Source organism: Cnephaeus nilssonii, assembly GCF_951640355.1.
Source record: "Cnephaeus nilssonii genome assembly, chromosome: 9".
In the NCBI taxonomy this organism is placed as follows: domain Eukaryota; kingdom Metazoa; phylum Chordata; class Mammalia; order Chiroptera; family Vespertilionidae; genus Cnephaeus; species Cnephaeus nilssonii.
The window spans coordinates 92,530,861-92,558,077 of record NC_137080.1 but is presented as its reverse complement, the minus strand read 5'-3'; the positions used below and the strand labels follow the sequence as shown (position 1 = coordinate 92,558,077).

Sequence of the window (27,217 nt, the reverse complement as noted above, 5' to 3'; positions counted from 1 at the left end):
AGACCTTGAGTGATGGATGAACAGATTACTCTGACATTTGTTTCTGTGAGAGAGAAGCTAAGGGACTAATTTGCTTTAGGAGCAAATAGCCCTGATTGCCTGCCTCATTAGCTTTTTATTGTTAACAACAGCTTGAACTAAAATGAACCTCTAGATACAATCAGCAGGGCGAGTTTCCTTGAGAAAGCACATGCTTCTACAAGGTCGGGTCTTTAAAGACTAACCATAGAGATTCTAGCAAAACATCCGGGGGATCAGACTTGTTTGGAAAAGTCAAGGCAGGGGCTGCCGCCTTCGGCAAGGTCCCCTCAGAGGCCCCGACCTTTCGGAGAATCCTCCTTACAGACATTCCAACCAAGTTCCGTGCTTCCCCACATCTATTATTTTAAATTATTTTAAATATTTTTTTATTGATTGGTAAGAATACAGCATAGTGCACAGCTGGCATGGATCAGTGGTTGAGCGTCATCCTATGAACCAGGAGGTCATGGTTTGATTCCCGGTCCAGGCACATACCCGGGTTGAGGGCTCAATCCCTAGTGCAAGGGGCAGCCAATCAATGATTCTCTATCATCATTGATGTTTCTATCTCTCTCTCCCTCTCCCTTCCTCTCTCTGAAATCTATAAAAATATATTTTTAAAAAGAATACATCATAGTTAATGGTGTCTACTTAATGTTGACAAGCCCAGGAGGAGACACACAGTATCTGATTGATTGTTCTTAGCATTACTAATGCTAAGATTTACCACTGTTTTAGGGTGGTGGAAGCTTGATAACTTCATTGTACAGTTAACTTTTCTTTCAGGGTGGGGAAGCTTAAACTTGTTAAAGCTCAATTTCCTCACGTGAAATGTGAATAACATGGTTGCTGAGTAGATTAAATACTTAATACACTTAATGCCCCTGGGTCATAATAAACATTCAAAGTAGCAATTATTATTATTCCACCATCAGAAAATGTGAAGCAGAATAATCAAAAGCTCCTCCTCCCCAGTTTCATTTTGGAGTCTGATAGACTAGGCTGGAAGTTTGGCCTTGTTGTTAGAACAGGTTATATTTGTGGACAAGTAACTTCTATCACTTTCCTCCTATGTAAAGATAACTACTATTTGAGGAGGAGGAGCTTTTGTATGTGCAGACATTGCACTAAACACTTTACAAGCATTTTCACATTTAATTCTTCCTTAGACCCCACAAGTATGAACGATTATCCATGTTATCAACCACTGAGCCATACTATTTTTCAGAGGAGGAAACTGCGCAAGCAGCACAGCTAGGAAGCCGCAATGGGACTTGAAACTTATTATTCTACTATCTCCTGGGGTTACTGAGGCTCAAAAACAAACAAACAAACCCAGATGCTATGGCCGTACCTGGTTTGCTTAGTGATTAAAGCATCGGCCTGTGGATTAAAGGGTTCTGGGGTTTGATTCCGGTCTAGGGCACATGCCTGGGTTGTGGGCACAATCCCCAGTAGGGGGTGTGCGGGAGGCAGCCAATCAATGATTCTCCCTCATCATTGATCTTTCTATCTCTCTCTCCCTTCCTCTCTGAAATCCATGAAAATATATATTATATATAAAAAAAAAAGACATGCTATGGAAAATTGCACCTGGCTTTATTGCTTTAAGCAACCTGTTATTTCTTAGTTGTCACCTTCATAACAAGCTTTCTGTTTTTTAAAACCGAACTCCCGCTTTCCCGATTCATTTTTCACCCCACATAGAACTTGGCTCCATCTAACCTACGACATACTGACTTTATTATTCCGTCTTCCCCAACTCAAATGTCAACTCCAGGAGGACAGGGATGTCACTTGTTTGGTACTGCTCTCTCCTCAGTACTTACAGTAGTTAGCCTGGCACACAGTGGGTAACTGTTAGGTATTTGTCCAGAGAATGAATAAAACGCTTCCAGAAGAATCAGGAATCGAGATAAAATAAATGCACGTGGATTGAACCTCGTAGGGACCCTTAGTACGCCAGTCTTCCGGTAGGTGAGGGGAAGGCTACAGACCTGGGGAAGCCTCCGCAGTGGCGCTGGGCACACTGATTGGATGGCTGGGAGGATTTCTGAAGTCGCGTTTGAGACCTCGCGATTCCGCGGTGTCGGCGCTGGCTGTGTGCGTCATTTCCGGCGGCGCGGTCGCGGAGTGGCCAACGGAGTGCCAACGGCCTGCAGAACAACATGCCGAAGTGAGTGGGGACCTGGATCGGGGGGTGTTCGCGGTCGCGGTCACTAATTGTGGCCCCGCGAGGGAGTACAGAGCGGGCTCTGGCCCCTGAAGCTTCTAGGGAAGCGAGAGGGTCTGGGGGAGGGAGGGAGGCCGGGCGGGTTCTAGATCTCTCCGCGCTGGGCAACAAAAAAGCCTGGTTTATGTAAGGACTCTTTGACGTGTGCGAAACGTTACTAGATTTTTTAATTTTTTACCTTCAGCGAACAGCACTTCGGTGAATGGGCATCTATTAACTGGTTGTCATCTCTTTTTCTCTACCTTCCATCTCTTTCCAGGTTTTATTGTGACTACTGCGATACATACCTCACCCATGACTCTGTAAGTTGCCTTTCTTTTCAGTTTCACAAAACCTTATATGTAATAAGTTAGACCTTTTTTTTAGGTGTAAGTTTATGGTTTTCATCTTGCTGAGGTTTAAGGGCTACTGCTTGGAGAAAATTATTTGAGGTGTTTATTTGTCTACTCTTCCTGTAACTTTTCAGAATTTGGAGTTACTAGTCTTCCAACAGTCAGTGTTTGAAAAAAAAAGTATATGATAAGTAAAAATCCAGGAAAATGTCCTAAAACTCAAATAGCTGATTGTGTCAAGGCGACCCAAATGTTTGATTTGATAAAATGGGAAATTCCTAAATTTGAAACTGAGTATTTAAGCTTTTTTGTCTGTAGCTCTTTGAGCTCTGTGCAGCAATCACAGAATTATTGCTGTTGTTTTTTAATCCTCTCCTGAGGATATTTTTCCATTGATTCTTAGAGTGGGAGGGGAGAGAGAGAGAGTGAAACATTGATGTCCAGACACATGGATTGGTTGCCTCCTGCACGCGCCCCAACCAGGGCCCTGGCTGGGGAGTAGTCTGCAACTGAGGTACGTCCCCCCTTGACTGGAAGTGAAACGGGGGATCCACAGGCCGACACTATCCACTGAGCCAAACCGGCTAGGGTCACAGAATTTTTTAAATTGATTTTTTTAGATTGGAAGGGAGAGGGAGAAAAAACATTGATTTCCTGTTCCATTTGTTTATTCATTGGTTGCTTCTTTTTTAAAAAAAATAAAATATTGTTTTATTGATTTTCAGAGGGAGAGGAAGGGAGAGTGAGAGATAGAAACATTGATTGGCTGCCTCCTACATGGCCCTCACGGGAGATTGAGCCCACAATCCGGGCATGTGCCCTGACTGGGAATTGAACTGGAAAGGTCTTGGTGTATGGGTAGGCAGGCGCTCAACCACTGAGCAACACTGGCCGAACTCATTGGTTGCTTCTTGTATGTGCCCTGTCTGGAGATTGAACACAAAACTTTGGTATATTGGGACATGCTCGTAACCAACTGAGCTACCTGGCCAGGGCTGAAACTGAGTATTTTAATTTGATTAAAAACTGCTTTACAAATAATAACAATTCAAGTTTGAATGTTTACTGTGTCAGGCAGTGTTCCAAATGCTTTACATGTATTATTTCATTTAATGTTCATGATAATCCTTTGAGGTTAGTATTATCTCCATTCTACAGAGGAGGAAACTGAGGCAAAGTGTGGCTAATAACTGTCTGATGTCACAAAATCAGTAAGTTGTATAGAGCTAGACAGTCTTCTACAGAGCTTCTATGCCGGCAGCTCTCAAACTTCTTTGTTTCATAGTCCCTTTACACTCTTAAAAATTACTGATTGTTTAAAAAAAATTAGTAGGTTATGTGGGTTATAGCTATTAACCTTTTGCACTCGGATGTAGAGTGTGACTCGACAAGGTTAGCATCGGTAGCAGCTCTTTTTATACTCTTTGAATGTATCAATAATTTGAAATATAAAAAAATCCAAATAAGTTTGTATGAAAAGAAACTCCAGTTTTTTATTCTACTGCCGTGCTTTGTAAAATCTGGGGTATTTAAAAAATTAAATCCCGAGTAGAATAAAGGAATCGAGAAAAAAGCAAGCGAGTGCAAAGGGTTAATATTTGCTATATTTGAAATTAAATCAAAAATTTAAAAATACTTTTTTAGGTAACAAGTATTTTTTTTTAGATATATTTAAATATAAAAATATTCCTAGCTGGTTTGGCTCAGTGGATAGAGCATCGGCCTTCATACCAAAGGATCCTGGGTTTTTATTCCAGTCAAGGTCATGTACCTCGATTGCAGGCTGCTCCTCAGTCCAGGCCCTGGTCGGGGCATGTGGAGGAGACAACCAATCGATGTGTTTCTCTCTGTCTTTCCCTCTCTCTTCCACTCTCTCTAAAAATCAGTGGAAAAATATCCTCGGGTGAGGATTGAAGAAATATATATAAAATATACACACACACACACACACACACAGACATATGTATATATAAATATATTTTTAGGTAGTAATAAACACTTTTTACTTGTAACACGAGTAACATTTTAAAAGTGGAAGGAACTATTTTTCAAAGCAACAAATTAGTATGAGGAATGGCGTTGTTTTAACATTTTTGCAAACATCAGTAATGTGTCACTTAATGGAAAACATCTGAATTCTCTTCTCCATTATATCTGCTGCACTGTGTTTTGGTTGTAGTATATGAAGAATCCAACCTCACATGGATATAGAGTTGAAAAACAGAAGAGTACTTTAATAGATTTCTTAGATCATTGTAGATATTCTTTAATACTTTATATGTCTGCACCAAAACTCAACCCAGCGTTAGTTGTAGTGTGGAATCTGAAAACATCAAACTTTCTATACTCAGTTACATTAAAATTTACTGGTCTCTCTTATACTCTGAGTGAATATTTTTTACCATGCATGATTTTGTAACATGCTTTGGTTATTTGGAAAATGCTATTTCACTCAGTTTTGCAGTTCTCCCATTTGATTACATAATATAACAATTCACATTGATTAATGTCACAATTTAATTAGAAATGGCTTTTAAATATTTGGAAGCTGGCAAGCTTGTGGTGGCAGATAAGGGTTTCTAAAATACTGATTTTTTTTTTTTTTGATAGATCAGATTTTTAAAAACTGATGGCTTTTTTGGAAGAAGGGAGAGAGATAAACATTGATGTGAGAGAAGATTGATCAGTTGCTTTTGGCACCCCCCCGCCCCCCACCCGAGGATCGAACCGGCAACCTTTTGGTGTACAGGATGATGCTCCAACTATCTGAGTCACCCGGCAGGGCTATTTCATTTATTTTTTGAGAAATCTGAATAACCAGTTTGTTTCTTAGTCGTTCTTTCAAATAAAATACTGTTCCATGAAAGAGGCTGCTGGTAGAGCTCACAACTTGAACAATAGCATGCCTGCTTGTCTTTGACATAGTGTATTTTGGCGTGCAGCAGAAGTGCTTTGACAAAATATTTCCCATTTTGTCCCCCAGAATATTAAAAAGACATGAACTTTAGGGTTGAGATTTAATAAAATTAACAATTTTATTGCTTCATCAAGGTTCTGAATGATGTTATAGATGTCCTGGAGGAAACTATTTCAGTTAAGTTTGTGTTAGTAGTAGCTTTCCTGTAGATCCCCAGTCTTTTTGTTTTTTGTTTTGTTTTTGTCCCTAACCTCCTCTCTCAGTCATGTGGAGAATCTTAATTTTCTGAAATTGTTTGTGAGGGGCTGTGCCTTTCTATCCTTTTTCAACACTATTTTTATATATCTGCGCACCTTGCTAATGCCAGAATTCAGAAAATTGAAAGGTTTGTCTTTATAATAAACTAGAGGCCCAGTGCATGAAATTTGTGCACAGGGGAAGGGGGTCTCTCAGCCCAGTCTGCACCCTCTGCAATCCGGGACCCCTACACCTTTTTCTTATCTAGCTAACCTCTTCACATTTTAAAAAATTAACTGAAATACCACCTACTCTAGGAAATCCTCTTTGAACAAATCTCTTTACAATGTGTATTAAGTATTTTCATAGTATACCTTTTTTCTTTAGCAGCAACTTAGAGTAGATGCATTGTGCTTCTCATTCTTGGTCTGAATTTTTTCTTGTTGCTCTTGTAATAGCAAAGCTTATCTAATTTACATTTGCCCTTCAAGGGCTTATATTTGGTTCAGTTTCTAGTTGGCTCCCTGCTTTTTTTTTTTTTTTTAAGCAATAAATTTGGGTTATGATAGCAAACCTCACTTGTAATCAAGCCTGTAGGTCTCCCTATCTGAATGTTTCTGTAATACCTATTACTTTAGCATACCAGAGATTGTGTTCATTTATAGAAAATAACAATAAATGTCACCTGATCATTTGATCTTCCACTAATATTTTATAGCAAGATGTATTATTCTAGTAACAACTATTATAAAACTAAGGCGTACAGAAATAAATCACATTGAACAATAAAGAATGTCTCAAATATCAAAGCATAGTACACTTAGGGCCTTCCTTGTTCTATGCCTCAAATATCGTAACATAGTACACAGTTCACATAGAACTCAGCTTCCTTTAAAATAGGAAGGGATGCCATACTCATGAAGCAGCTACTTCCACACATTCTTTTTTTTATTTAATTCACAGCACATACTCTTTGTACTAATTGTTGGAAAATCACCCTAGCAATTGCCTCTGTTCCTCTCTGTATTGTTGCTTTACATTCTGATGTCATTACTGTGCTTTTATCATCCACTCGCTCTAATAAGATTGTGAATTATTTAAGGGCAGAGATCATGACTTGAGCTTGTGTTTCTCTGTCATGGTGCCTAGATAAATACTCAAATGCCATCCAGTCCAAATGACTGTGATGAGAGAGGCCCACCATTGCTGGAGACCTCTGATTTTTATTTAAGGGGTCTCACTTGTTCTGTGCCTTTACAGAGGGGTGAGTAGGGGCTGGGGGAATTTGGGGAAACCCAGACATCCAGAAGATAACCGGTCGACCCAGTCTAATTAGCATATTACCCTTTTATTAGTATAGATGTCTGTATGAGGAGCATCAGGAACCCTTGTAATACTGTTCGGACATGATAGCTTGTGAAAATATTAGGACATTTCCATGGTGATTGAAGGAGTTCCCTGTGGTGGACTTTGAAATATATAAAACATTCAGTGCTTAATTTGGGAACTTTTACTGGTTCCGAGGCATGATTTTGTTATTAGGCTTGAGGCATTATTGTTGTAAGAATAGTGTAAGCAGTGGCTTGGGAGACAGGGAACAGTATTTTGAAATGTGGACCGCCCATGTGATATTGGTCATATCTGCTGACAGTGAAGCAATTACTCAGAGCAACAGACCAGTAGGAGGTGGTTAGGCAGCCATGGGAGCATCTCAATGAAATCTGCATTCCAGGCCTGGGTTTGCCACTTACCAGCTGTAGGATTTGAGACAAGTTCTTCAGCAGAAATAGATGGTAATAATCTTGTGGTATTCTAAAAATCAATTTCATTATAATTTATGTTCAATTAAATGCAAACTTTTTAAGTGTACAGTTTGAGGACCTGTGAAATGATTACAGCTTGATGGATATGTCAAGATAGAGAACATTTTCATCACCTCAGAAAGTTCCCTTGTGTTTCTTTGCAGTAAGTCCCCTACACCTCTAACTCTGACTGATCTGATTTTTACCAAAGATCAGTGTAAAACTTCATTTAATGGCCCAGCCTGTGTGGTTCAGTGGTTGAGCATTGACCTATGAACCAGGAGGTTAGGGTTCGATGCCCGGTCAGGGCACATGCCTGGGTTGCGGGCTCCATCCCCAATCAGGGACTTGCAGGAGGCAGCCGATCAATGATTCTCTCATCATTGATGTTTCTATCTCCCTCTCCCTTCTTATCTGAAATCAATAGAAATATGTATTTTAAAAAAATAAACATCAATGATGAGAATCATTGATCAGCTGCCTTCTGCATGCCCCTTACTGGGGATCGAGCCCACAACCCAGGCATGTGCCCTGACTGGGAATCGAATTGTGACCTCCTGGTTCATAGGTTGCTAGTCAACCACTGAGCCACACTGGCTGGGCTCATCATTGATATTTCTATCTCTCTGTTTCCCCGCCTCTCTGAAATCAATAAAAATATTTTAAAAACTTCATATGAATGGAATCTTATAGTGCTTGTGTCAGATCGCTTTTGCTTAGCGTGTTTTTGAGATTCATCCATATTGTATATATCAGTAGTTTGTTCTTTCTGATTGGTATGTTTAACATGCTAGTGTAATTTTCATGAAGATTGAGACAGCTTGTAAAAAACATAGTATGGTGTCTGGCATGTAATAAATGTTAAATAAATATTAACTTAAAAAAACAAAAAATTATATGTATGGAGTTTATATTATGCCAATTTTACTCAATAAAGCTGTTAATGAAAGAATAGAAGGATTCGTGGGCTGGAGACAAAGGTCTTTGTGTGATCATATAAAGTCTTTTTCTTTTTTCTGTTTTTTTTTTTTTTTTAATAAAGTCATTATTCTAGACCCATAATCATTTAAAAGAATATATTCTTATAAATGGTGTTACTTAAATGTAAGTTATTTTTAAAATTTTTGCCATAGAATAATCTAAGGAAATGCATTAAAATGGATCAGGGGTTTGTAAACTTTTTCTTAAATGCCAGATTATAATTATTTTAGGTTTATGGGCCATAACATACAGTCTTCATTGTAATTACTTGACTCTTGCAGAGAGAAGAAATGGACAATACATAAATTAATGTGGCTGTGTTCCAATACTTCTTTCACAGAATTCGATTCTGCCCATAGGCCACAGTTTGCTGACCCCTTGTTTGGCTAAAAACATAGTAGATAAATTACCACAGTACATTATTGGCTAATGTTTATAAGTGATGCATTAGCTAAAGCTGCTAAAGGTAGCCAGGCCACCTCTGTATAAAGGTAAGGCTTTATAAAATCGCTCGTTTTGGAAATTTGTTTCTGTGACTGATATAACCTTTTTGTTTTATAGCCATCTGTGAGAAAGACACACTGCAGTGGCAGGAAACATAAAGAGAATGTGAAGGACTACTATCAGAAATGGATGGAAGAGCAGGCTCAGAGCCTGATCGACAAAACAAGTACGTTTCAGTCTCTTGTTCTGGTGGTAGAATGGTCTCATTCTTCCTTGTCCCTGTCTCTCTGTTGTTTTTCACAGGAGCAACTCATTCTGAATGATAAATAGAAGCGTTCTGATGTGTTAAATGAAAGAAGTGCAAGGTCATTGGTTTCCCCGGGATATAGGAACACATTAATATTAATTATTGAAGTTAGAGCAATCAGGTATTAGACTGGGAAGTGGGACAGAAGAATGAGTTGCCTAATATTTCTATATTGATGTGGGCCAGATTTTGTAGCAAATTTATGTAAAACCTTTGTAGTGAACCATAGTTTTTATTTTATTATAAAATAAATCATACTGGTCTATTTGAAACATGGCTTTTCTTAATTATTCATTGTACTCAGATTGGGCAGGCAAATGTGGACTTTGATTGTGATGTGATTTTTTTTTTTAAGCAAAAACTATTATGGAAAGTTTCAAACAAGTTTAATGAGTGAATCTCCCATGGCCGCTGCTCCCCAACCATTCCCATTCCCCAGCACCAGCTATAGTAGTTATGTTTCGTTTACCAAGGTTCTCAAACTTAGCACTACTGACATTGGGGCTGCATAATTCTTTGTTGTGGGGGCTGTCCTGTGCATTGTGGGATGTTTAGTGGTAACTCTAGCATCTACCCACTAGTAACAATTCTCAGTTGTGACAACTGAAAATATCTCCAAGTATTGCCTCTTGTCCCCAAGGAGGCAAAATTGCCCTAGTTGAGAGCCACCAAATATGTTCACCTAGTCCCTTTATCCCTCCTAGATTATTAAGGAGCAAATCTCAGATATTGTCCCATTTTATTTGAAAAAATAAATTATAAGGTAATCTTTTTCTCTATTTGAAAAAAATATTAGACGTTTCTTGGCATTAAAGATTAGCATTATACACTGAGTGGCCAGATTATTATGATCTCTAAACACATAATAATCTGGCCACTCAGTGTAGACTGACCACAGAGTTGGGATTTTAAAATAAGGTTTTTCCATGTAGAAGAACTGCATTGTGGGTAGTTAGAAAGAAGCAGAGGCTGGGGGCCACTATCTCCTGGTCCTTTTATCCCTCCTAGATTATTAAGGAGCAAATCTCAGATATTGTCCCATTTTATTTGAAAAAATAAATTATAATGTAATCTTTTTCTCTATTTGAAAAAAAATATTAGACATTTCTTGGCATTAAAGGTTAGCATTAAGATTTGCAAGCTTTCCCTTATACATAAGTACACTGAGTGGCCAGATAATTATGCGTTCAGAGATCATAATAATCTGGCCACTCAGTGTACTTGTTTAGTTATTTTTTGTAGATGGGAAAAGAATTAAGGATGAGTAAACGTTTTTGATGGAGGACTTTTAGAGGAGAGGAGGCAAGCCCTCAGGAGCACTCCACATCATGTCCACCATTATGTTGACATTGAGTCGGCTACTGAGCCAATGGCTTAGGCACTCCCTTTTCAGTCTTTAAAAGCTGTTCTTTTCTTCAGGGTGTGGGTGGTGCCTTATTGGGATATGATGCCTTACAGAGCACAGACTCAATTGAAAGGCAAATGAATAGCTGTTCAGAAATAGCTACTCTAGGTCAAGTATTTTGGAATTATCAGTGATTTACTTGAATAATTTGACCCTCTGCACTGGTGGGGTGTAGTAGGATGTGGGGAAGGTGCCTGGGCTGCAGACTACACTTAATTGGGAAGGACTTACATTCAGGAATAGAAGTTTATGAGTGTGTATTTTAGTATTTACTTGTTACTCCTTTTTAAAACAAAATATAAATCGTCAGTCTCTTTTGTTTTAATTTGTGCCTCATATTGTCTGTAAAAAGTTAAATGTTGGTTGTATTGGGCATTATTTTAATATCATAATCTCCCTCCCGTCAGGTTCTTGCTTTGTTATTTTTGTTTGGTTTGTTTTTTTAAATATACATATTTTATTGATTTTTTATAGAGAGGAAGGGAGAGGGATAGAGAGTTAGAAACATCGATGAGAAAGAAACATTGATCAGCTGCCTCCTGCACACCCCCTACTGGGGATGCCTGCAACTAAGGCACATGCCCTTGACCAGAATCAAACCTGGGACCCTTGAGTCCGCAGGCCGACGCTCTATCCACTCAGCTACACCGGTTAGGGCAGGTTCTTGCTTTGAAATCTGTGTTTCTTTCATGTCTCTCCTCAGCTCAGTGCGTTCATTTATAAACTGGTAAACCAAATGATGCACTGTTTTGACTTAGGACAGCATATATAGGAAGGATGGAAGTTTATAATGCCTGGTTTTTGGACAGGTATCATACATTTTCAAACAAAACTGAATGGCGCCCTAACCGGTTTGGCTCAGTGGATAGAGCATTGGCTTTCGGACTCAAGGGTCCCAGGTTCGATTCCGGTCAAGGGCATGCACCTTGGTTGCGGGCACATACCCAGTAGGGAGTGTGCAGGAGGCAGCTGATGGATGTTTCTTTCTCATTGATGTTTCTAACTATCCCTCTCCCTTCCTCTCTGTAAAAAATCAATAAAATATATTAAAAAACTGAATGGCTTGAATTAGTTATAAACCACATCTACAGATTAAAGATTACCGCTTCTCTTTGGTAAGCATTGATAGGTAGGAGGTTTTCATTTCAATCTCGCGTAGTTAATTCAGTCATGGAAACACTGACTAAATAAAAACAGTTAAATCAAAAACCCAAATCAGTAAACCAATCAATTGCAATTTTAGCTGGTGAATACCAGAGGTTGATTTTAAAACCATAGAGGCTGGGAGCATTCATTACTGCAGGCACCTCAAATCAGAGAAAGATGGGGCTGGATGGGACCCAGGCACAGGGCTTTGCCTTCCTGTACTGAGAGCACAGGCCCACACCCATGCACCAGGCTTGCACCCTGACCTCCTCTCTCCCTGGAATAAATGAACACTGCAGCCCCAGCACACTCATCTGTCTGGGTGACTGCTCAAGGCTGACCCCATAGCCCTCCACCAAGCATGCAGAAGGCCCTGCACCCTGCAGCCATTGAAACCTCCATGTAAGGTGATGTAACTATATTTCTCTCTTTTCCACGTCCAGCGCGGCTAGAGAGCGGGTCCAGTTCCTGAGTAGAGGAGCTGGGGATTGAGAAATATGAAAGAAAGAGACAAGACACAAAAAGAAGGAAAAAGCTGGGAACCGGGTGGACCGCTGTCCTCTTCTGAGGGAGAGACAGTGACCCAGAGCCGATACAGCGTGTGTATTTTATACCCCTAAATACCAGGAAGTTTCACCAAAAGTCAAAACAAAGGAGATTATTTGCATTCTTGAGTAGGCCCGAGCATTCCTGGTGCTTGACTGGATTTATATATCAAAACCCACTACCGGACACCTGGGCTGAAATGAAGGTCAAGCTGATAACACCCTTGCCTTTTTGGCAAAGCGTGTTCCCAGGGCTTGGCTTTGCCTGTTGCCTTGGGTTCAGCTGACAATAATTAAAGAATGCCCATGTGCCTTCCCAGGCGCTGTCTACAGTGAGGACCAGCAGTGAGTGTTCCCTGGTTCCTTCCAGTGAAATCTTTTATCCTCCACCCTGGCATTCGCCGAGGCGTTCCCCAATGCAGCAGCCCTGAGAGTGCACTTGGTGGAGAAAGTGGTGTGGACAGGACTCCGTGGCCAGAGCTGTGGCCTTCAGTTGAGGCTTGTGTGCAGTCCTAAGGGACTTAGCAGGGAGGGGGCAGAGGAATACATTCTCAGGTCCCTCCTTCAGTCCTCAGATCTCCTGCTTGTAGCTCCATTAGCCAAATAAGTGCTTAGCTGGACACTTATGCTAAAAATTATTTGCTGTTGATGTGAGTTATAAGTTTAAGTTATTGTCATGCATTTTTCTTTAAATTGTATTTTTTTCTCGATTTTTTTTTATTTTTACTGAATTTATGGGGTAACATTAGTTAATGAAATTATATAGGTTTCAAGTGTACAATTCTATAATACATCATCTGTATATTGTATTATGTGTTCACCAACCACAGTCAAGCGTGGCATCCTGCATTCTTATTCACTGAATCTGGTGCAGCCCTAGCAGAGACCACCCTACTCTGCACACACACACTAAGGAGCCCAGGAGGGTGTGACATCTTGAATGTGACAGGAAGTACAGCCCTTGAGCAGGGATGGGGCCCTTGGTAAACCCCCCAGTCACCACCCACAAAATGTCAGGCCTGTGTCTCTCCTACCTACCTGTTTCACCAGAATTGTAGTAAATATGTTTGAATACATAGCAACCAGCATAGAACTTATGTTCCAAAATGCCATTAAAAAAACTAAAAGTGAAGGAAAAAATAAACACCATAGAGGCTACCCAGCCAGCATGGCTCAGTGGTTGAGCATCGACCTATGAACCAAGAGGTCACGGTTTGATTCTGATCAGGGCATAAGCCTGCATGGTGGGCAGGAGGCAGCCGATCAATGAGTCTCTCTCATCATTGATGTTTCTTTCTCTCCTTCTTCCTCTCTGAAATCAATAAAAATACATTTAAAAATATAGGTAAATAAAACCATAGAGGCTATGATGTAGTAATCTTAGATGATTGCTATTTATAATGAAATAAGTGGGACCATTAAAAATTAAAAGAAACTGTTTTAGTAAATGAGTTGTTGAATTCTTATTCACTGTGTGTGGGTTTTTTTTCTCACTTTATAGCTGCAGCATTTCAGCAAGGAAAAATACCTCCTACTCCATTCTCAGCTCCACCTCCTGCAGGGGCGATGATCCCACCTCCCCCCAGTCTTCGTAAGTTTATAACATTTTTATCTTAAGGGGTGTAACTGAGCAGATTTTACTTTTGTCTTGTCAAATCCTCATTGAATGAATACATAGTAGCAGAAAACAGCTTTAGTGATATAATTTCTGAAATATTTTTAGTTACCTTCTGATTGCATTGTTATTGGGATATTGTATTTGTGACATCCCATGTGGGTCTGAGACAGATTCAATGGAAAGCTCAGGATGTACGTGCAATTGGATGAGCTAATATATGAAGAGGTATTGCTGAGTATATTAAATTACTGCTATGAACATAACACTGGAGGATAGAAGTAGCTGATAAACTTCTCAGTCTTTCTATTTTCTAACCCATTTAATACCAATGCTAGAGGCCCAGTGCATGAAATTTGTGCACGGGAAGGGTCCCTAGGACTGGCTGGCGGTCAGGGCCAATTGGGGCCTTCCAGCTACTGGCCGGGGCCTGCCTTCATTCCACGCCACCCCCTGGTGGTCAGCGCACATCATAGCAAGCGATTGAACTCTCAGTCTTCTCCCGCTCAAACTCCCATGGAGACAATTTGCATATTAGGCTTTTGTATATGTAGACATATACCTTGCAAAAGACAAGAATTGTGTAGTTGAAAGTGGAGTAGATCAAAGTCCTCTCCTCTCTGGGAAGGTTTGTTGTTTCTGCATGATAGACAGGAGGAAATTGAGTAACTATGTTCTTTGGCTCTTCTGGAAGGTTTCAGGTTGAAATTGAACTCAGAGACCTAAGCTCAGTCCTATAAGTCAGCGATCGCCAACCGGTGGTCTGCAGACCACTTGTGGTCTGTGAGGTCCGAAAGGTTGGCGACCACTGGTTTAAGGAAACCTTTGCAGCAGTCGCCAACTGGTGGTCTGCGGACAACTGGTGGTCCGTGAGGTCCGAAAGGTTGGCGACCGCTGCTATAAGTGATCATGGATATAAACACAGAAGTAAGGAGGCTGTTTATAATAGTTGTGCACAGGTGGACCACTAATAACCCACCAAAACGTGGGCTCCCACCATCCTGGGACTGACCAGGCCACAGCTCACAGCAGCTCTTCAGTTACCTCTCTCTCCTCTATCTTGACAGGCTGGCACTCAACTCCATTATTTTACTAGTACAATAGTCTATGGTATGAATGTATCAGAATTAACCTCACTATTTCTTATTGATGGACATGTAAGTTATTTTCAATTGTTGCTGTTGTAAAAGATAACATCAGGCATATCTCTGCATAGACATCTTTGTATTTTCAAATAATTTTTTAAACCTGAGCTATGATTTTTTTAAAATCTGAAATTAGGTACTTATGGTTTAGGTTCATCAGCTTTTTATCAGTCGACGAGTGGATAAAAAAGCTGTAATACATTTATGCCATGGAATACTATGCAGCAGTAAAAAAGAAAAACCTCTTACCCTTTGAGACAGCATGGAGGGTCCTGGAGAGTATTATGCTAAGTGAAATAAGCCAGTAAGAGAAAGACAAGTATCACATGATCTCACTCATGTGAAATCTAATGAACAAAATAAATGGATGAACTGAGTGGATCCAGAGACATGGAAGCATGGAACAAATTGCCGAATCTCGGAGGAAAGGCGGGGGAAGGTGGGTGGGAGGTAATCAGCCAAAGAACTTGTATGCATTTATGCAGAACCCATGGTCACAGACAATAGGGTGATGAAGGTGGGGGGTGGGGGCAGGCTGGAGGGGGTCAATGGGGGGGAAAAGGGGGCATATGTAATACTTTCAACAATAAAGATTAAAAAAGAAAGAATTAACACGAAAGTGACAGAGGAAAAAATATCGGAAACCAGGTACTTTTGGCTTAAGTTCATCAGCTTTTTATCTGGAGTGCTTCAGAAGGTATAATACCCCCTTTTAAAAAATCAAGATTTGGGTATTTTTTTAACCTGAGGAATCTGACTTCATTTTATACTTCTGTCTAGATAAGCTTGTTCCTGCTTTTCAGTCATAAAGTAACTAAAGTTTTGTGGCATGCTGATTTTTGTGGACCTACTGTTAAAAGACCATAAGAAGTTTATTGTTAGAGGATTTGGACCAGATTATGAGGCAATATTAGTTTCATTAAGAAGATAAACTGCCCTAACCCAGTGGTTGGCAAACTGCGGCTCGAGAGCCGCTCGGTTTGCCACTCTGTTGACTAATGAGTTTGCCGACCACTGCCTTAGGGAAAAACTTAAAAACCATTTTAATAATGTACTAATGTCTTTAACCTGAAGTCAAAACTTCTGGGTAAGGGTAATGCCTTACGCAGTGGTCGGCAAACTCATTAGTCAACAGAGCGGCAAACCGCGGCTCGTGAGCCGCATGTGGCTCACGAGCCGCAGTTTGCTGACCACTGCCCTAACCCGTTTGGCTCAGTGGATAGAGCATCGACCTGCAGACTTAAGGGTCCAAGGTTCGATTCTGGTCAAGGGCATGTACCTTTGTTGCAGGCACATACCCAGTGGGGAGTGTGCAGGAGGCAGCTGATAGATGTTTCGCTCTCATTGATGTTCCTAACTCTTTATCCCTCTCCCTTCCTCTCTGTAAAAAATCAATAAAATATATATATAAAAAAAGAAGATAAACTGTTTCCCCCGGCTGGCTTGGCTCAGTAGTTGAGCATCGACCTATGTATCAGGAGGTCACAGTTTGATTCCCAGGACACATACTTGGGTTGCCGGCTCCATCTCCAGTGGGAGGCGTGCATGAGGCAACGGATCAATGATTCTCTCTCATCATTGATATTTCTATCTCTCTCTCCCTCTCTGAAATCAATAAAAATATATTTTAAAAATGTTTTTTAAAGTGCTGAAAGGAGATAAACTGTTCATGTATAAGCATATCTTAACCTCAGGCCCCATTTTTTATTTCAGCGGGTCCACCTCGCCCCGGTATGATGCCAGCACCCCATATGGGGGGCCCTCCCATGATGCCAATGATGGGTCCTCCTCCTCCTGGGATGATGCCAGTGGGACCTGGTAAGTTTGAATATCCTTCTAGAATGCTCCATTTGTGTCTTAGCGCTCCATTTAAATATAATTCTTAATTGGCTGTCTAACTGTATTATTGCAACAAATTAAATTTGGTGAATCTGTAATGCTTAAGAAAAATTAATATTTGGTTTATCAGTATAAATGGATACTGGATAAGGCTTGCCCAGCTGGTGTGGCTCAGTGGTTGAATATCAACTTATGAACCAGGAGTTCAATTCCTGGATGGGGCACATGCCAGGGTGTGGGCTCGATCCCTGGTGGGAGGCATGCAGGAGGCAGCCAATCAATGATTCTCTCTCATTGATGTTTCTATCCTCTTCATCTCCCTTCCTCTTTCTAAAACCAATAAAAACATTTAAAAAAATAAAATGAAATAAAAGCAGGATAAGGCTGCTGCTTTTTCTCTTCTCCCTCCTGTTTCCTTGTATCTTCTGACTTTGGGCCATCTATATATATAAAAGCCTAAGTGGCTGTTATGACCAGACGACCGGACGCTAGCTATGACGTGCACTGACCACCAGGGGGCAGAGGCTCAACACAGGAGCTTCCCCCTGGTGGTCAGTGCACTTCCACAGCCAATCTCCCCGGCCAGCTGGCCCCAGTCGGCCCCAATCAGGACTGGACTGGGAGGGACCCCACCTGTGCACGAATTTGTGCACTGGGCCTCTAGTTTATAATGAAGAGACAGGTAGATGAGCTTGTTCCACTGGGGCTTAAAGGGAGGGGTAGATACAAACTTGTGCTGCTACTTTTCTTGATTTTGATTTGGAGCAGAGTTACCTTCTGTTGCTGATTTTTAATCTTGGAGGTCAGTTAAAGCACTTAGGCCTGGTGGTTGGTCTTTTATTCAGGAAGGGGGAAAAACTTTCACCTCAAATGTTTTATTTTAACATAAACATAAATGTACATTAATTTGGAAATGTTCCTGATAACATGGTCAGAGCCTTTGCTTTGAGAACAAGTCTGCTGATTGGAACACTATATATTTCTTGCATAAATCAATAAGCCATACCCATAATGTATCCTTTATCAACATTAGTTTCATTTTTTTAAAATATATTTTTATTGATTTCCGAGAGGAAGGGGCTGAGGGGGAGAGAGAAACATTAATGATGAGAGATAATCCTTGATTGGCTGCCTCTTGCACGCCCCCTACTGAGGATGAGCCCGCAACCTGGGCATGTGCCCTTGACCGGAATCGAATCCGAATCCCTTCAGTCTGCAGGCCGACCCTCTATCCTCTGAGCCAAACCAGCTAGGGCAACTTTAGTTTCATTTTATATGAAGTTATTAGAGACCTTGTGAGCCAATCTAGTGCCAATCTTTTATGATCATCTCACCTACCAAGTATGTGAGCACTTTTGGGGGGGATGTTTTGCCTGAGTCTTGCTAAATTTCAACTTAGATTTCATAGAAACAGTTCTTTTTTTACACTTGCATTTTATTTGCAGAATAGTTAAATTATGTAACTAGAGTAAATACATCTGATGCAAGAAACCTACGGTTCAACTGGTAAGACAAGGTACAAAGTATTAGAGTAGCTTCCTAGCCAGAAGTATACTTACTGCTGGTATCATTTAGAGGGATGGGAAAGTATAGATAAAAAGAGTTCCTGCCTTGTTCTCTTTGAACCCAAAACACAATCATTAAGTGACTTAAATGGTTCTTTGGCATTCTTAAATCAGTCACAAGTTCAAATTTCTAGAGGGGTTGGTTGTGAACTGGGAATGCATAACTCATCTAAAGAAGACTTCTAGAACTCAGCTTTAGCCAATGGTTGACATTCGAGAATGCAAGTTGGTGTTGCGAGTTCTCCTGAGTACTTTGTTGTTATTTTTATCCAGGATAAAATAATATGTTATAGGATTTGCATTAAAATAATGGAGTAGTTGGGAGTGGGCATGGATAAGAATGGGTGGGGATGAGACAAATTGGCCATGGGTAGATAATTGTTGACCCTGGATGATGGATACATGGAAATTCATTATTCTCTTTTTTCTTTCTATTCTCTGTGTGTTTGCATATTTCTATAATAAGTTGGAAAAGAATTCTAGATTTATTAATAATTAGACCTATTAATTACCAATGTTGGCAACTAATTAAAAATAAATGCACTGTGGAGACCAAAGAAAACAAGTTTTCGGGTGCCTCGTTTTCAATCTTTGGTCTAGATCAGTTTTCTCTAAGAAATGCTGAATGCTCGTTATGTTATGGTGGGCGTTTTTGAAATAAGGTATTTATTTAGTAGTTTCGTAGTATTCTCTATTCCTGTTGAAATTAATCTTTAAAAAACCTATATCCCTGTTGGGTTTTGTGTCTGCATATACTTTTGTTTTACTTTTTGTGATTAGGCTGTATTCAGCTTTGAATATAGTTTTCTCTTTAACCATTTATAGCAAGTCTTTAATCAAAATGATTTAGTTAAAAATAGGTAATTAAGGTAAAAAATTGGTATTTAAAAAGGAAATATATAGCATGAAGATTATGAGACATAATAAAATGAATACCTGTGAACCCACCACCCAGCTGAGGATGTAGGACATTATCAGTTCCATGAAACTGCCTGTGTTTTCCCCCAACCTCTACCTCTCTGCTTGCCCTCCCTCTCCTGGCTCATTTATTTGGCTGATGTATCGATTTGACACTTGAAAAAATTCATGAATAGTTCTAAAATGCATTAGAAAAAATCATATTTGTGTGTGTGATAATTGTTATAAATCACATTATTGCCTAATATTTGTCTTGTGACTTGAGCTAAGTATGGTTACTAACAGGTTCTCAGCATGGGCCTCCTGCTCACCTTTCCTACAACTCCAAACCAATGCTAGTGGTAAGATTGTCCTCTGTGCCTGTGTACATCCATGAAATAGCTCCTCGTTATATGGTGGATAGAACTGATTAAAAGAGCTGACTAAGCCCTAACCGGTTTGACTCGGTGGATAGAGCGTCGGACTTCAGACTCAAGGGTCCCAGGTTCGATTCCGGTCAAGGGCATGTACCTTGGTTGTGGGCACATCCCCAGTAGGGGGTGTGCAGGAGGCAGCGGATCAATGTTTCTCTCTCATTGATGTTTCTAACACTCTGTCCCTCTCCCTTCCTCTCTGTAAAATATCAATAAAACATATATATTTTTTAAAAGATGTTTTGTGATTTTTTTCTTTAAAAAATAGCTGACTAAATAACATGTGACTTAGTTGTGAATTTTCTTAAGGGAGAAAAAAGGTCAATTTAGGGAACTAGTGGTGGTTTCCCCCTTACTATCATTAGATTATGATTCCCATATGGTTCTTGTGTTGACCTTTTGTTTTTTTGTTTAAGAATGTTTAAATATTTTAAAGATGTGATGAATTTGTTGCATTCTTCTGACAAGTGTCTTTTTTGCAGCATTTTGCAGGGAGGGCTACTTTTTTTGTCTTTAATTGAAGTCCCGTCAAGGTTTCCCATAAGTAGTATTTTTTGACTCTTTTTCTTTTTCTTTGTTTTGTCCTGCAGCTCCTGGAATGAGGCCGCCTATGGGAGGGCACATGCCAATGATGCCTGGGCCCCCAATGATGAGACCTCCTGCCCGTCCTATGATGGTGCCCACTCGGCCCGGAATGACTCGACCAGACAGATAAGGAGAAAGGGGAGCCTCTTTCTATCAGGCTTCTGTTACTTGTTCTGCTTCACAGGAGATCGAGGTGCTGTGACTCTGGGTGTTTTCTAACAGCAGACAAGGAAGACTCACTCCCTCTTCCTGTCTAAGAGAGAATAGTGTTTGAGGGGAGTAGTGGGACAAAAAAAAGCAATTTTCATTTGTATTGTGAAATGGGAAAATAAAATTGTCAACTCTTTTTGTTAAAAACGTGTTCCCTTTTTTCTCCCTTCTGTATTTGTGTATTCTAAAGGAGATGAACTAGTTCAGTTGTTTCCCTAGCTTATTCTCTTCAACATGCCCTCTGCATGACATGGTTTTTCCTTAGCTATAGCATGGGTCCCTTTGGACAGCCTGCCTTTATTTAATAAACTTTTCCTGTGCAAGATTTTTGTTATAACACTTGTAGAACTTTTTGTTAATTAAAATAGTAAACAGCACAATTGGTTAATTTTTCACATGATTTAAACTTTGTGTAGTAAGTGAAAAAATTTTTGCTGAGGTAGGGAAAAAAACTTTACAATGCATGCATGTCAGCTAAGAATAGCAAGGATTGCCTTAACCTCAGCTTCTCTTTTCTCCCAGCTCTTCTTTTTCTTGGGTCCCAAATAGTCAAAAATATTTCTAATAGCAATGGTAAAATTATTCATATTTCCATGGTACAGAAGTTTTTTCAGAATATCATTTGTTATATCACTGGGCTATAAAGGTATGGTATTTTCAGAGAACCATCTAGAAAGTTAGCCATAGGCACTGTTCATATTCAACTCAGTGTAAGAACCATCTAGAAAGTTAGCTATAGGCACTGTTCATATTCAACTCGGTGTAAAATCTAAACTGTTTCACATTGCAAGTAGGAGTGAAAATTGTCATAACCTCTGGGGAGGGCAATTTGGCAATATCAGAATTACCTATAGCCTTTGATTTAGCATTTCCATGTCTAGAAACATATCCTATGAATACACTTGCACATGTACGAGATGACATGTACATGATTATGCGTTGCAGCAAAAGGAACTAGTAGAAAAAACATAGATGTCCAATGAAAGGGGACTTATTTATCAAGTATGATGCAGACACAAAGTGGCATATACCATGCAGGTTAAAATAAAATAAGGAAGTCCTGTTCAATTTGGCTCAATTGGTTGGGCGCAATCCTGTGCACCAAGGGGTTGCCAGTTTGATTTCTGGTAGGGCACATGCTTGGTTTGCGGGCTTGATCCCCAGTGGGGGTATGTGGGAGGCAGCCATCAATGTTCATGTTTCTCTCCCTTCCTCTTGCTAAAAAAAATCAATAAACAATCTTTGAAAAAAGAAAAAAAAAACAAATAAGGAAGCTCTATGTATTAATGAGGAAAGATTTCCAAGATAACACATGTTCTTCACCTTGGTTTATTCACATAGCAAGGTATTGTTTCCTGCTATTCTTTTTTTAAAACAAATATTTATAGTGCCTTTATGCATACAGGATCTCTGGGAGGACAGATAAATAACTAGTAGTATTAGTTGCCTATAAAGAGTAAATAAATGGGTGGCTGGAGGACAAGGGAAGGAGAGTCTGGTCACCTTGTATGTTTTGGACTTTGAATCATTATCTATTTCATAACAAAAACAAACCATCTTTGTCATCTGAGGTTATTGTTACAGTGATGTTTCGGCAGACTGTGTCATAAACCAGCAGTTTGCAATTTGGCTGATCATCAGAATCATAGCAGACCTTATTCAAAATAAAGATTCCAGATTTTGATTCAATATATCTTGTGTGGGGCTTAGGAAATTTGCATTTTGGGAAAGCTCCCTAGGAAATATTTATTGTTAGTGGGTTTGGCAAACTTTGCCGTAGGATCTAATAATCTAAGAATATAAAGATTTTTTTAGAGAGACAGGAAAGGTGAGGGAGAAACATCCATGTGAGAGCGACACATCGACTGCATGCCCCCTCCCACCGGGGATTGAGCCTGCAATCTGGGCTTGCGTCCCAATTAGGAATGGACCGGGCAACCCTTTGGTGCATAGGACTACACCCAACCGAGCCACACTGGCCAGGGCTCATTGTCACATCTTTTAAAGAAAACTTCATTGATAGTTTATACGTCTGAATTTGTAGCTCAGGTTTGTTATTAACATTTTCTGCAGACTTAAGAGTTTGTTAGGGGAAACCTTGGCAACTGAGCTTACGTGTGAGTCAGCAAGTTCTGGTTTGGATGGTTTGGTCAGGCCGAGGGTGAAGAGAGTGTCTTTTTTTGTATACACAGAAGCTCACAGATACCTATTAGGTTTTTAAAAATAGCCTCAAGTATTTAGAAACACCCCACATCTTTTTATTTATTGATTTATTTTTAATTTTTTAATTGATTTTTTACAGAGAGGAAGGGAGAAGGATAGAGAGAAACATCGATGAGAGAGAAACACCGATCAGCTGCCTCCACGCCCTTTTACAGGTGATCCAGCCCACAACCAAGGTACATGCCCTTGACCAGAATCAGGCCTGGGACCCTTCAGTCTGCAGGCCAACGCTCTATCCACTGAGCCAAACCAGCTAGGGCAACCCAGGTCTTTTTAAAAGGAAGCTTTTTCCAGTGTGTAAGAATTTGTATAGGTGCAATCAATACTACTAGATAGCAAGAATTGAAGAAGCTAGTGTAGATGTGGGGTAATATACTTGCTTCCTTTTCTGTGGGCAGATCCAAAGCCATGGGGAGTATAGTTAAAGTTCTAGTTATTTCCACTACCATGTCTCCAGTGGTTTGTCAGAATGCCGGTCCCCTTGATTCCCAACTGCCTGAGAAATGGGATCCTTACATAGAGCCACAGGCTAATTTGGTCCTCCTGTACGGAAAAAGTCCAGTGGTGATTGTCCCCATTACACAGGTTCAGTCAGATGGTATCTTTTAGGCTCCTAGATACATTTGGTGAAGAGAAAAAAGGCTGGCCTGGTATATTGGTTTTCGTGAAAATGTTAATAAATGTTAACTAATTGAAGTGACTTCTTTCCCTCCCAATTGAAAGCTTAAGGGTTAGATTTCTGACAGACAAGTGCAGGAATAAAATATTGTGAGTGTTATTTATTGTCCTTGCTTTTTAGAGGTGGGGAGGAGGGGTGGGGAGTGGATTTCAAACTTACAGAAACATTGCAAGAACTGTACAACGAACACTTATGTACATTTGACCAGAATCACCACTTGTTAGCTGTTAGCATTTCATCCATTTGCTTTATTAGTTGCTTGCTTGCTATCTTCATATATTTTTTCTGAGCCATTTGAAAGTTGCTTATATCATGCCTTTTACCATAAATACTTGATTGTGTATTTCCTAAGAATAAGTACATCCTCTTACACAATCATAGTTTAGTTAACAAGCTCAGAAAATAGAACTGATTTGATAATTTCATCTACCAACCATGTTTCATTTTTGTCCATTGATCTAACATTGTCCTTACATTCCTTTTTCTTTACTGTATAGCATCCCCTCTAGAATCATGTATTTTACTTAGGCTCCCTTTTCTTTTTTTAAAAATACCTTTGTATTGATTTCAGAGAGGGAGGAAGAGGGAGAGAGAGATAGAAACATCAATGATGGAAGAGAGTTATTGATCAACTTCCTCTTGCATGTCCCCCACAATAGTGATCGTGCACACAACCCGGGCATGTGCCCTGACTGGGAATCAAACTGTGACCTCCTGGTTCATGGGTCAACACTCAAACACTGAGCCACGCCGGCTGGCAGTCTCCTTTGATCGAGAGCAGGCGTCCTCAAACTACGGCCCGCGGGCCACATGCGGGTGTTTTTGCCGTTTTGTTTTTTTACTTCAAAATAAGATATGTGCAGTATGCATAGGAATTTGTTCATAGTTTTTTTTTAAACTATAGTCCGGCCCTCCAACGGTCTGAGGGACAGTGAACTGGCCCCCTGTTTAAAAAGTTTGAGGACCCCTGATCTAGAACAAGTCTTTAGCTGTTCTTTGTCTTTTATGAAACTGACAACTTGCCAACTTTTATTTAACAGAATGTTTCACATTCCTCATTTTGGATTTGCCTGATGTTTCCTCATGATTACATTCAGGTACATGTTCACAGTGTGTCCCTAGTATATCACATCTGTAGGCAAGGCACAGTAACAGAGTCCATCTATCTGCCCTTGTTGGCGATAGTAATTTTGATCACCTAGCAAGGTGATTATCCAGTTTCTCCATACTTGTTCCTTTTGAATAAGTATCTTTCCCCAGTTGCCAATTAAGAAAAACCCATTGAGCCCTAACTTGTTTGGCTCAGTGGATAGAGTGTCGGCCTGTGGACTCAAGGGTCCCAGGTTCGATTCTGGTCAAGGCAAGGGCCTGTACCTTGGTTGCGGGCACATACCCAGTAGGGAGTGTGCAGGAGGCAGCTGATCATTGTTTCTCATCGATGTTTCTAACTCTCTATCCCTCTCCCTTCCTCTCTATAAAAAAATCAATAAAATATATTTAAAAAAAAAGAAAAAGAAAAGCCCATTGAGCCCTGGCTGGTTTGGTCAGTGGATGGAGCACCGGACTGTGGACTGAAGGGTCCTGGGTTCAATTCCAGTCTAGGGCATATGCCCGGGTTGTGGGCTCCATCCCCAGTAGGGGGCAGCCGATCAATGATTCTCAACATTGATGTTTCTATCTCTCCCTCTTTCTTACTCTCTGAAATCAATTTAAAAAAATACATTAAAAAAATCCCATTGACTTAGTTCTCATTTAATGGTAAGACTTTGAACACAGCATAGGAAGCAAGATCTCAAAGCTCTCTGTAAGTACTTAATCAGCTTTTATAGTGGCCCTGAGAAGCAGGTCTCCTAATCCTTACCCCCCTCTTCTTTGCTTGTATGTCACATCCTGATACTTTTGGGGGGTGGGTGTTGAAAGAATGAAGAAGTAAAAGGTAGGACAAAGAAAAATATTTTAACAAAACTTCTTTGTAACTTTTTTTTTGAGAGAGAAGAAGGGAGTGAGAAAGAAATATCGATTTGTTGTTCCACTTATTTATACATTCATTGGTTGATTCTTGTATGTGCCTTGACTGGGGTTCAACCCACAACCTTGGTGTATCGAGAGGATGCTCTAACCAACTGAGCTACCCAGTCAGGGTCGGTAGAACAAAGAATTTTACTTCTATATTTAAATGCTACATTTGCCCCTTTATCCCTTTTAACTCTCAGGCCTCTGCTGGTAGTGAAGCCTGTAAAGAGAGACAAAAAGAAGGGTGACACAAGAGAGCCTAGAGTAGCAGACATTATAATTGCCCACCCCAGTTTCTAGTACTATCCATAATAATGATAGAATCTCTCATTTTTATCTGGATCCATGGCCGTCTGTAGTGAAAAGCACATTTCCCATAGCTTGTACCTTGGTGCGGCCATGTAACAGGAGAGAACATGCCCCTTTTCTGTCCTCTTTCCTTTTGACAGTAATCTAGATATGTTTGTTTAAAATGCAAGCAACATCTTGGACCGTGAATTAGCAAGGAAGGATGGTGTTAGAAAGACAGGAGGAGCCCAGGTCTCTAATGATTGATGAGCTACCAAGAATTGTCTCTTCTATGTGAAAGAGAAATAAACATCTTTTTTATTGAAGTCACGTATTATTTTGAGTTTTCTGTTATATGCAGCTGAACCTAAAACTTGACTAATAAAAAAGATGCGTAGGAGGAGAGTAGTATTGATGAACTTGCCCTAGGAAAGCTTGCCTCAGGTCTGCCACTCTCATATTGATCTCAGTTTGGACACCATTCTAAGTGATGGGAACACAATAGTAAAACAAAGTTTTTCCTCTTATGAAGCTTACAGTCTAAAGGGAAAATTAGACAGTTAACAACAGTGTGGTATGCCATGAAGAAAAATAAAGCAGGTAAGGGACATAGGAAGTGCCAGATTAGGGGTGACTCTGGGGGAAAGACATGAGGGGAGTGGTAGTGGAGGGCAGCCATGTTGATGTCAAGTCACAACCTTTCCATGAAGAGGGAGCAGCAAGTACAAAAACCCTGAAGTGGGAGTCTGCTTACTATATTGGAGGAACAGCAGGGAGGCCAGTGTAGTTCAAAACAGCTAGAGTAATGGGTGATGGATATGTTTATATCTTGATAGGGATGATTTTACAGAGATATACAGAAACCTGTCAAAACTCTAAAAATTGTACTTAAAACGAATATGTGTACTTTAAAATATATATATATATATATATATATATATATATATATATATATATATATATTGCTTTATTGATTTCAGAGAGGAAGGGAGAAGGAGAGATAGATAGAAACATCAATGATGAGAGAAAATCATTGATCAGCTGCCTCCTGCATTCCCCCTACTGGGGACCAAGCCCATAATCCAGGCATGTGCCCTTGGCAGGAATTGAACCTGGGACCCTTCAGTCGCAGGCTGATGCTCTAGCCACTGAGCCAAGCCGGCTAGGGCTATGTGTACTTTTTTATATGTCAATCATACCTCAGTAAACTTGTTTTACAAAGTCATAGCTACCACAAACTAGAAACTATTCTCAAGAATCCTTATGGACAATAACAACTTTTTTTCTACTCAACCCTCTTGCTCTTGAGTTTTCTGTAAAATTATCTTTCCCTGTTTGCATAGTCTTTCTTTGG

The 27,217-nt window shown here is 40.1% G+C and overlaps 1 protein-coding gene across 1 annotated transcript; it reads left to right on the top strand.

Annotated features, from left to right (window-relative positions):
* Positions 1-2,143: 2,143 nt before the first annotated feature.
* On the top strand, positions 2,144-26,722 carry SNRPC (small nuclear ribonucleoprotein polypeptide C). Its single transcript, XM_079781012.1, has 6 exons — positions 2,144-2,197; positions 2,514-2,556; positions 9,085-9,193; positions 13,872-13,961; positions 16,844-16,948; positions 20,456-26,722. Exons 1-6 carry the CDS (start codon positions 2,190-2,192, stop codon positions 20,578-20,580), a joined length of 480 nt encoding a protein of 159 aa, XP_079637138.1. The 5' UTR covers positions 2,144-2,189; the 3' UTR covers positions 20,581-26,722.
* Positions 26,723-27,217: the final 495 nt, after the last annotated feature.